Here is a 12,117-nt window from a genome sequence, read left to right as displayed (position 1 = left end):
AGTTTGACACCCCTGAACTGAACACTCACCTGGGAGAAGAACTCGTCCACGAGCACATCACACCGGTTCTCAAATCCCTTCACTGGCTTCCTGTTCCACTCAGGATTGAATACAAAGTCTCCCTACTAACTCACCAGTGCCTCCATGGAAATACCCCCCGCTACCTCAAAGAACTGCTCACCCCCAAATCCTCCACACCAGACCTGCGCTCCGGACAGGCGAACGCCCTCCAACCTCCGAAGTTTCTGCTCCGCCACTCCCAGTCTGTAGAACACTCTCCCTGACCACTTGAGGGCACCACAGACTGTGGATGCTTTTAAAAAAGGCTTAAAAACCTTGGTTTTTTTTGTAAAGAGAATTCTTTTTTAGATATATGTATGCTAGTTCTAGCTATTAGGCTGTTCTAGTTTTTATTCTTTTTTTACTATTTATTTTACTTGTAGGGGCCAGTTATTTGTGGTTCTAGCGTTGTTGTTTTATTTTTTAAATGCACTGTAGCAGTTTGAGGTTGTTTGCTGAATGTCAAGTGTTTTTACAAATAAAATCTATTATTATTATTACCCTCTGAGGGCAGCCATAAGTGTGATGTGGCCCCCGATGAAAACAAGTTTGACACCCCTGAACTAAACACTCACCTGGGAGAAGAACTCGTCCACGAGCACATCACACCGGTTCTCAAATCTCTTCTCAGGATTGAATACAAAGTCTCCTTACTAACTCACCAGTGACTCCATGGAAATGCCCCCATCTACCTCAAAGTTCTGCTCACCCCCAAATCCTCCACACCACACATGCGCTCCGGACAGGTGAACCTCCTCCAACCTCCGAACTATGGGAGACCGGGCTTTCTGCTCCGCCGCTCCTAGTCTGTGGAACAGAGTTCTCTCCCTGACCACCTGAGGGCACCACAGACCGTGAATGCTTTTAAAAAGGGCTTAAAAACCATTCTTTAAAAAAAAAAAATTTTATGCCTTTTTTAGATATATATAGTTTTTATTTTTTGTTACTATTTATGTTCATTGTTGGGGGCAGCTATTTGTGGTTTTAGCGTTGTTGTTGTGTTTGTTTTTTAAATGCACTGTAGCACTTTGAGGTTGTTTGCTGAATGCAAAGTGCTTTTACAAATAAAATCTATTATTATTATTACTATTATTATTACCCTTTGACGGCAGCCATAAGTGTGATGTGACCCCCGATGAAAACAAGTTTGACACCCCTGAACTAAACACTCTGGGAGAAGGACTCGTCCACGACCACATCACACCGGTTCTCAAATCCATTCACTGGCTTCCTGTTCCACTCAGAATTTAATACAAAGTCTCCCTACTAACTCACCAGTGCCTCCATGGAAATGCCCCCCGCTACCTCAAAGAACTGCTCACCCCCAAATCCTCCACACGACACTTGCGATCCGGACAGGTGAACCTCCTCCAATCTCTGAGGACAAAACTCCGAACTATGGGGAACAGGGCTTTCTGCCCCGCCGCTCCCAGTCTGTGGAATGCTCTCCCTGACCACCTGAGGGCAGCACAGACTGTGAATGCTTTCAAAAAAGGCCTAAAAACCCTTCTTTAAAAAAAAAAGGAAGATTTATTTTAGATATATGTGTGCTAGTTATATAGCTATTAGGCTGTTGTAGTTTTTATTTTTTTTACCATTTATTTTACTTGTTGGGGGCAACTATTTGTGGTCCTAACGTTATGGTTTTGGTTGTTTTTTAAATGCACTGTAGCACTTTGAGGCTGTTTGCTCAATGTAAAGATCTTTTACAAAAAAATCTATTATTATTACCTTGTGAGGGCAGCATTAAGTGTGATTTGGCCCACAATGAAAACAAGTTTGACATCCTGAACTAAACACTCACCTGGGAGAAGAACTCGTCCATGAAGGCTGCGTTGTCCATGGCTATCTCCACTTCGTCGTCGTCGTGGTCGCACGTCTGGTGGAACAGGAGAAGGGAAAGTGTCACAGTTGGGACAAAAAAGTAGTGACAATAAGAGGCTAAGTTGACATCTTTGAGGAGGCAAAGGTTTGAAATACAGCAGAGCGAGAAACACACTAGGAGACTTCATGCTGAGCAAACTAACCCCAGGCTGAAGTAGCAGCAAACCACTCCAGTGTACACAGACACAGGCGTGCGAGTCACTTTTGAAACTAAAGAGGAAGTTGAATATGGGATTTCCTGATTTGGGTGGCTGGGGAACCAGCACAGTTACTTTAAAACCATAACTAATTCCCCGGTACCAAATTTGACATTTACATCACTTTGCCAGGAATACAATGCATGCTTAGGTGTTTGTTTACAGACATTTTTTTGTAATGTTAATAACGTCAAATATATCAGTCCTGGCAGAAAAATGGTATGTAAATTATCCAAAAACTTTCCGTTCTGAGTTCCCAGTGAATAGACGAAAGCTGTCTTTGTTGCACCAAACTAAAGTCTTGGAAAATTCCACTGTGTAGGATGGGAGAAGACGGGAGGGGTTATCTATTTTGATCCAAGACCTGCCCAAGCTCGATCCAGGACCAGTCCAAGCCATCTTCTTCTTTTGTGTTAATGTGACCAAAAACAATGGCTGTTTACATACCCCCTATTCCTTTAGAAACAGCTGCTATGTAAACAGGGAAAGTCCAACTAAATGGTAAATGGGTTGTACTTGTATAGCGCTTTTGTACCCCTTTTTAAAAGGAGCCCAAAGTGCTTTGACAGTATTTCCACCTTCGCCCATTCACACACACATCCACACACTGATGGCGGGAGCTGCCATGCAAGGGCGCTCACCAGGACCCACCAGGAGCAAGGGTGAAAGTGTCTTGCCCAAGGACAGCGGACGTGACGAGGATGGTAGAAGGTGGGGTTTGAACCAGTAACCCTCAGATTGCTATACCAACTTCGCCACGCCGTACCTACTCAGTGGCCTAGTGGTAAGAGTGTCTGCCCTGAGATCGGTAGGTCGTGAGTTCAAATCCCGGCTGAGTCATACGAAAGACTATGAAAATGGGAGCCATTACCTCCCTGCTTGGTACTCAGCATTAAGGGTTGGAATTGGGTGTTAAATCACCAAAAATGATTCCCAGGCGCAGCACCGCTGCTGCCCACTGCTCCCCTTACCTCCCAGGGGGTGATCAAGGGTGATGGGTCAAAAGCAGAGAATAATTTCGCCACACCTAGTATGTGTGTGTGAAAATCATTGGTACTTTAACTTTAACGTTAAAAAAGAGGTGGCGTACAATCTTTCACCAGAGCGTGCTGGAGACTGTACAAGAGTACAGCCCAGACCTTCCTCCACAAATTGAGGCAAATTTAATTCTGTCCGTGTTTAATTCCTTGCTTCTTGTCTCGTTTAATAATGTCATCAGTGTTCGAACCTGACAAGCCCATTAATTTATGTTACTAAAATCTGAAAGCTGTTATAAGCAAATATGTTACGAAAGAATAATGGTGTGTTGGCTTCTTAAAAGGGGTTGTAGTTACCTAACGAAGCCTTAGCTTGACGCTCCTCTTTGTTTTGTATCGTTTGTCAACTTAATCCTTCAAAAACGTTAAACAATAACGATGTGGGAACAAATGAATGGCAAAGTAATGCAAGTTTATTACAGTAAGAAAGAGTTAGAAAAGCAAGAGTAAAGTCAAAAAACTGTATGGCTCCATTCCACCATAGCTGACTGCCATTACCCATAATCAGGGCTTCCCACACAATTATTTATTTGTGGTGGCCCGCCCCTAAAGAATTAAAGCCGCCATAAAAGCAATGGGACTCTGTCTGTGAATGGAGCTTGTAGTTACATATTATATAAATATGTAAATATTAAATAAATATGTATATAAATATGTACATAAAGTGTTGTAATTATATTCCAACTCCGCGTTGTTTTTGGTCATCGCCGCCACCACAGAACACTTTTCCACTTTGCATCAGTCCATCTTAGATGACCTCGGGCCCAGCGAAGCCCACGGTGTTTCCGGGTGTTGTTGATAAATAGCTTTGGCTCTGCATAGTAGAGTTTTAGCTTGCACTTACAGATGTAGCGACAAACTGTAGTTACTGACAGTGGTTTTCTGAAGTGTTCCTGAGCCCATGTGGTGATATCCTTTACACACTGATGTCGCTTTTCGATGCAGTACAGCCTGAGGGACCGAAGGTCACAGGCATCCAATTTTGGTTTTCAGTCTTGCCGCTAACGTGCAGTGATTCCTCTAGATTCTACGAAACTTTTGATGATGTAACAAAGCGTAGATGGTGAACTCCCCAAATTCCTTGCAATTGCTGGTTGAGAAATATTGTTCTTAAACAATTTGCTCAGGCATTTGTTGACTAAGTGGTGAACCTCGCTAACCTCGTCCAACGTCCGAGGACAAAGCTACAAACAATGGGAGACAGGGCTTTCTACTCCGCCGCTCCCAGTCTGTGGAACGCTCTCCCTGACCACCTGAGGGCACCACAGACTGTGGATGCTTTTAAAAAAAATGCATAAAAACCCTGATTTTTAATTAAAAAAATGTTTTAGATAGATGCATTCTAGATGTAGCTACTAGGCTGTTGTAGTTTTTATTTCAATTTATCTTTATTATCTTTTTTTTTTTTAATACACTGTAGCACTTTGAGGTTGTTTGTTCAATGTAAAGTCCTTTTTACAAATAAAATCTATTATTATTATTGTCAAATGCAGAGATTAATTTGGCCACACATCGTGTGTGTGTGACTACTACCGACCACGCAGTCTGATAGTTTATATATCAATGATGAAATATTAACATTGCAACACATGCCAACACGGCCGGGTTAGTTTACTAAATTGCAATTTTAAATTTCACGCCGAAGTATCCTGCTGAAACGTCGCAATATGATGACGCATGCGCGTGACGTCACGCATTATAGAGGACATTTTTGTCCAGCACCGTTCCCAGCTATAAGTCGTCTGTTTTCATCGCATAACTCCACAGTATTCTGGACATCTGTGTTAATGAATCTTCTGCGATTTGTTCAATGAATAATGGAGACGTCAAAGAAGAAAGCTGTAGGTGGGAAGCGGTGTATTGCGGCCGCCTTTAGCAACACAAACACAGCCGGTGTTTCCTTGTTTACATTCCTGAAAGATGACAGGGAAGCTTTACTATGGAACAGAGCGGTCAAGCGAACACGGATGGATTGGACCACACACACACAAAGTACAGTGTATTATGCAGCGATCAATTCGAAAGACCGTATTTCAAAGAGGGTCCCTTGCGAAGGGCAGAGATGGGCATCGCCACGACCCGTCGACTGGTGCTGAAGAAAGGTGCGGGGCAGACCTTCAGGTTGTACAGGTACGACCATATAATCTCACTAAAACACTAGTAACACAATAAGCAGATAGGGGATTTTCCAGAATTATCCTAGTAAATTTGTTTAATAACGTCTGAATCGCTCCCACTGTATAGTCTTTTTTTTTCTAGTCCTTCACTCTCATTTTCCTCATCCACGAATCTTTCATCCTCGCTCAAATTAATGGGAAAACCGTCGCTTTCTCGGTCCGAATCGCTCTGGCTGCTGGTGGCCATGACTGTAAACAATGTTCAGATGTGAGGAGCTCCACAACCCGTGACGTCACGTGCACATCGTCTGCTACTTCCGGTACAGGCAAGGCTTTTTTATTAGCGACCAAAAGTTGCGAACTTTATGGTGGATGTTCTCTACTAAATCCTTTCAGCAAAAATATAGCAATATGGCGAAATGATCAAGTATGACACATAGAATGGAAATGCTATCCCCGTTTAAATAAGAACATCTCATTTCAGTAGGCCTGTAAAAGGGTTTTCGTTCGATTCAGTCTTCATCCGACCTTTTGGAACACATCACTACTAAAAGTGAAGCGAAGTATATTTATATAGCGCTTTTTTCTAGTGACAAAGCGCTTTTACATAGTGAAACCCATTATGTAAGTTCCATTTAAAGCAGTGTGGGTGGCACTGGGAGCAGGTGGGTAAAGTGTCTTGCCCAAGGATACAACGGATGAAGCGGGGATCGAACCTGGAACCCTCAAGATGCTGGCACGGCCACTCTACCAACCGAGCTATACCAGCCCATTGTGCTGATGTAACAAACTGTGCTCCACCTCATGAAGTTCAACTATATATCATTTGACCTGAATTGTTGTTCTCCCTACTTTACCTTTTATCATAATCCTACATTTTATTGTATTTTTTATGGCAAGGCCTTCAGATATTTCCCCAGCTCCTCCCGTGTTTCTAATTTGTATAATTGCAAATGCAGCCTTGGATATTTGCCTCTGACAGCTGTGGAAACATTTAGACACTCTTTAGTTGACTCACTCAGACCGTATGAAAAAGTCGGTGTGCAGAATTCCGAGGTGTGAGAGAAACTAATAAGAGCAAACATTTCCTTCCTCTGCTCTGACTTGACAGAAACGCGCTTTCAGGCCTGCAACTGTAACTTTTTAAGGTCAAGGCAAGTGTTGCCCTAAAGGAGGGCTCATTGTTTAGTACACCCAGGCAGACATTTTCAAACGGTACTACACTCGATTTCAAAAACACCGTTTTGTTTTTTTACGGGCATGTGGTGACATTGCTGGTTTTACGAGCAGAGGAGCATGTTCAGCAGCGCGCGCTCACAGAGTTCCTACAAGCATACACAGTGTGTAGACAGAAAAGGGTGAATGGACGCATTTTGGTGTAAAAAGTAAAGATAAAGTTATAACAGTAAAACACACTCAGGAAGAATGTCCATCGGCAGTCGGCAGTGTTTTAGCTACTTCTAAATCACTAATCCTCGCCTCCATGGCAACACATAAAGTCAGTTTCTTACAAGTATCTTTAACACTGGAGGACGAGGAATAGCTAAACATGCTTCACTACACACTGTAGGAGGATACAATAGCTCGCCGGCGTCACAATGTAAACAAACGCCATGGGTGGATCTACACCTGACATCCACTGTAATGATACCAAGTACAAACGCGTATTTAGTCGATACTACTATGACTACATCGATATTTATCGTCACAAATTTTATAATTCATATTATATCCATGAACTCAGTAAATACGTCCCCGGACACATGAGGATTTTAAAATTGATCACTGCACGATTCTGTAACGACTTGGTATCAGATCGATACCTAAATGGGGCTAATTGGGCAACAATCATGTTCCCATGTTTAGTTTTTACTTATTTTTATTAATTGGTTCTTATCTAGTTTGCACTTTGAGTTCTTACTATTATTATTTATTATTATCCATCCATCCATCTTCTTCCGCTTATTTGAAGTCGGGTCGCGGGGGCAGCAGCCTAAGCAGGGAAGCCCGGACCTCCTGGGGGGATCCCAAAACGTTCCCAGGCCAGCCAGGAGACATAGTCTTCCTAACATGTTGTTATTATTAGTATTGGCTTTTATCTAGATTGCACTTTGTCTGTATTATTACTATTATCATTATTATCGACTCCTCTTTGTCTCATTGTTTTTATTTTCCTATTTTAATGATGTTGGATCTTTGTTGTTGTTGTTGGGGACAAGTGGCTACACATCCTATGATGCATACACTGGATAACTGTTTCAGATATCTATGTTTCTGTATCTATTTCAAATAAACCTTTATATGTGTGGTATCATCCAAAACTAATGTCAAGTATCAAAGAAGAGAAGAATAAGTGATTACATTTTAACAGAAGTGTAGATAAAACATGTTAAAACAGAAAAATAAGCAGATATTAACAGTAAATGAACTAGTGGATTAATAATCCATTTTTACAGTTTGTCCTTTATGATTTGTGTACAAAATAATAGGTGTAAAAATGACACAATATGTTACTGCAGACTAATTAGGAGTCTTTGTTTGTTTACTTACTACTAAAAGACAAGTTGTCTAGTATGTTCAACATTTTAAGGATTAAATTGCAATAATAAACATATGTTTCATGTACATTAAGATTTTTTGTTCAAATAAAATCAATATCGAGACAACTTTAATATACACACACAAAGTATGTGATATATAAATAATCAAATACATTGAAATATCATATAGTGTTTGACCTAACTTGTAGTAAAATTGTGTAAAGTTGTTACAAATGATATAAAACGCACTGCAATTTTCATTTCATTGTTGTTTACATTGGCAACTTATTTTCAACGTTTACAAAAAGGTAAACAAATCCAGGTGTGTTACGCAATGGCCGTTGACAGCCAGGAATCCAAAAGAACATTGACAACACAGCAAATAAACAACATTGTCAGGTCTAGAACTGCTGAGTTTGGAGGGAAAACGATGAACTAACTTCGCAGTCAATTTAAACGATGAAATGAAGATACCTAAAGACGTTGTGTCGCTTTCAACACGTTTTCCCAACATGTTCGCGTTTCCATTTTTTTTTATTAGTTTGCTCCTTTCGGCATTTTGAAGCATCTTTTCTTTGAACTGTTTTGTGACCTGGTGCAACAGCTTTTTACGACCCCTCTCCCCTTGGAAACAGCTGTTGCTATGTAATCAGGGAAAGTCCAAATAAAAGAGGAGGCATGCAACCATTTCGTCAGAGCATGGCGGAAGACTGTACAAGACTACACCCCAGACGTTTTTCCTCATGAGCCAAATTGAATCCCGTCTCTGTTTAATTCCTTGCTTCTTGTCTGCTTAATAGACATCATCGGAGTTTGAACCTGCCCTCTTGGCCAGGTCTCCCTCGGAAAAAGGATTTTTGACCTCAATGGGATTTTACCTGGTTAAATAAAATAGGCCAAATAAGATAGATACAAATAAATACAGTTCAAAATGTACGAAGAAAAATTTATGTTGGTGTGTTTTTTATCAATTCATTCGACGAAACAATTACGGTACAATTGACCATTAAAAAGTTAAAAGTAAAAAGGCAGTTCTGACATGTTTTTGTCCTCGATGCTGGTCAATTTCTTTTGGGACTACGGCAAGGCACTTTCCATTGTTGTCGCGGTTAAATTCCAACCCTGGACTTCTTCTGTCCAATGGCTAAATCGGCGAGTCAAACATTTTTATGAACACACACACACACGTTTCCATTCAATCCAGGTGCCTGGTCACATGTCTTATCTTCCCCGTGACTCTTTAAGAGGAGTTCAACTGTCACGGTCTCCATAAATTGTAACGAGCTCACATGACTGGAAAGCCGCAGAGGTCAGGACTAGAGATGCGCGGATAGGCAATTATATCACCGCATCACCAAAGTCACCATCCACCCGCCATCCACCCGCCGTCCACCCGAACCGACAATTTATCAGAACTGCAACCGCCCGCCACCCACCCACTGAAATACATCAGAGGTCGGCCACCTTTACCACTTACAGAGCTATTTAAACCTGTTTCACAGAGTAATGAAGACAATGGGAGCCGCTAACGTTCTCGCGAATATCCAATTGGCGTTCATCCTGATGGCAAGAATATGGGCGTGCTGTGAAGCCATTGCCTTAGACAACTTCAACAACATATACAAACCGATTGTTAGTCTGGCATCATGTTGTGTGTAGCTTCCGCAATCACACGTTCAAGATTGAAAGGCATACTGGGTGATACAGAGTACACTGATGGTTGTGATATAAACAACTTTAACACTTACTAATATGCGCCACGCTGTGAAGCCACACCCAACAAGATTGACAAACACATTTCGGGAGAACATCCTCACAGTAACACAACATAAACGCAACACAATAAATACCCAGAATCCTTTGTATCCATGACACTTCCTGAATATATTTTACACCCCCGCGCCCCCAACCCCGCCCACCTTACCGACGCACGGGGGGGGGGGGGGGGGGGGTGTAAAATATATTCAGGAATTGTCATGGATACAAAGGATTCTGGGTATTTGTTGTGTTGTGTTTATGTTGTGTTACTGGGAGGATGTTCTCCCGAAATGCGTTTGTCAATTTTGTTTGGTGTGGCTTCACAGCGTGGCGCATATTACTAAGAGTGTTAAAATTGTTTATATCACAACCATTAGTGTTGCCGCATAAACCACACACAACATGTTGCCCGATTGACAATCAGATCGTACGTGTTGTAGTAGGCGACAAAGCCAATGGCTTCATAACACGCCCTAATACTTATTATCTGGGTGACTGCCGGCAGTCATTCTAGAGAAAATTAGCGTCTCCTATTGTCTTCTTCGCTTTATGACACGGGTCTTAGATGGCTCTTTGAAAGGCAAAGGATACCGATCCCAGAACCATGTATATCAAATATTCCCGGATGGTTCAACCGCCACCCGCCCGAATCTAATTAAAATCTATTTTTTCGTCATGTCACCCTCCCGACCCGCGGTTTATCCGCGGACTCCGCGGATGAGACCGCAAACCGCGCATCTCTAGTCAGGACACACGAGGTGTGGACACAAAAGGACAACAAGCCACCTGTTGATTCTGATAACGGGATTTGATTTAAAATAAGTCGTGTTGGTTGGCCAGAGTCCGTCAAAGGTTTGAGATCAAAAACGCTTGTCCACCTCCTATTTGATCAGATTGAATGACAATTTTCTGATATGAAATCGTGTTGGTAGGACTCATTTATTGCATGCTTCATTCTCAAGGGAATAAACCACAATTAACATCAACATGCAACAGTAATGGCAATAAGTGATCCAACACATGCATTTTATATTTTAAAATGAACGGTCACACTAGGGGCTGGGCGATGTATCGATATACTCGATACGTCACGGGTTTGTCTCTCTGCGATATAGAAAATGACTATATGGTGATATTAGAGTAAACGTTCTCACGCAGTTGCTTTTAACTGCGGACATTACACTACAGGCTTTTCTCACTCTGTCTCTCCTTCTCACTGAGACGTAAAACAAGCGCACCTTCTTACGTTCGTCATACGCTCTCGCGGAGCAGACAGGTAGCGCCATGGGTAACGTTTGCTGTGATGCTAGCGGTGCGGCGAGAGTGGTATCACGAGAGAGAGAAGGTGCGAATCTGGTCAACAAATGCATGAATAATTGATTTCCAAAATAAACATCAGGGGGTCCATTCCCTGGCGGTGGTTTGGCTTCAAGCGGGAAGATGTTGAACAGACAACCATAATATTTCAAGTATGTGGCAAAAGCCTTGCTACAAAAAGTAGCAGCACTGCTAATGTGTAGCATCATTTGACAAGTCCCCCGCTATAGCAGTGGTTCTCAAATGGGGGTACTTTAAGGTATGCCAAGGGGTAGGTGAGATTTTTTTTAAATAACTCTGTAAAAATAGCAACAATAGAAAAATCATTTTAAAATATATTTATTGAATAATACTTCAACAAAATATGAATGTAGGTTCATAAACTGTGAAAAGAAATACAACACAATATTCAGTGTTGACAGCTAGATTTTTTGTGAACATGTTCCATAAATATTGATGTTATAGATTTCTTTTTTTAATTAAGTTCATGAATCCAGATTGATCTCTAACCCCATCCAGGTTTTTGCACCTCCGATCCGATACCGATATTGTTTTTGCACTTCCGATCCGATACCGATACTGGCCGATACTGGCCTATCCGAGCATGTATTAAAAAGTTTAAAGTTATTTAGCCTACTTAGTAGTCAGATTCATGCTGAAAAGGATTTTAGTACTCTTGATAGCAACTAGCCAGCTGAATGAGGTGAGTTTCAATAATACACAATAGTTGGTATTCAAGGATAAACACAAAACATCAACAATTATACATGACAAACAGAAATGGCATCATTAAACAGTAAAAAAGTGAACAGTAAAAAGTGCAAATAATGCTATAAACCTTATTAAAAAAAAGCAAAACACACAAACAACCTGAGTGGGATAAAATGTCTACAACTCAGCATCAATACTTGCTCTTGAACAAATGTAAACTTAAAAAAAAAAATATATATATATATATATATATATATATATATATATATATATATATCTACACACTCCCTTCAATTGTTTGCCCCAATCAGGGGGAGCAAACAATTGAAGTCCATGCATATCGGGGAGATTATTTCTAACAAACGAGCACTTGAAGATGCTCAGGTGTCAACCTGCTCCTGTGTTCATCTATGATGAGTGAGGGTGTGCTAAAAAGCCTCTCACTCTCAAAAGTCATTAAAATGTCTTACAGCTTTACCACCACGCCTGACTTTAT

General features: G+C 41.2%; 1 protein-coding gene across 7 annotated transcripts in view; it reads right to left on the bottom strand.

Moving 5' to 3' along the window:
* The window catches only part of LOC133552670 (syntaxin-3-like), a 51,039-nt gene that overhangs the window by 29,029 nt on the left and 9,893 nt on the right, over positions 1–12,117 (bottom strand). For all 7 annotated transcript variants that reach the window (XR_009806741.1, XM_061900036.1, XM_061900033.1 and 4 more), the window contains exon 2: positions 1,865–1,939. Coding sequence is in view for 6 of the 7 variants with exons in the window: in XM_061900036.1 (XP_061756020.1) it covers positions 1,865–1,939 (75 nt within the window). In the remaining variant the exon portion in view is untranslated. The remainder of the gene's footprint in view (positions 1–1,864; positions 1,940–12,117) is intronic.

Source organism: Nerophis ophidion, linkage group LG05, assembly GCF_033978795.1.
Source record: "Nerophis ophidion isolate RoL-2023_Sa linkage group LG05, RoL_Noph_v1.0, whole genome shotgun sequence".
Classification (NCBI taxonomy): domain Eukaryota; kingdom Metazoa; phylum Chordata; class Actinopteri; order Syngnathiformes; family Syngnathidae; genus Nerophis; species Nerophis ophidion.
Note: the sequence above shows the minus strand (reverse complement) of the source record. Positions and strands in the feature narration are given on the sequence as shown.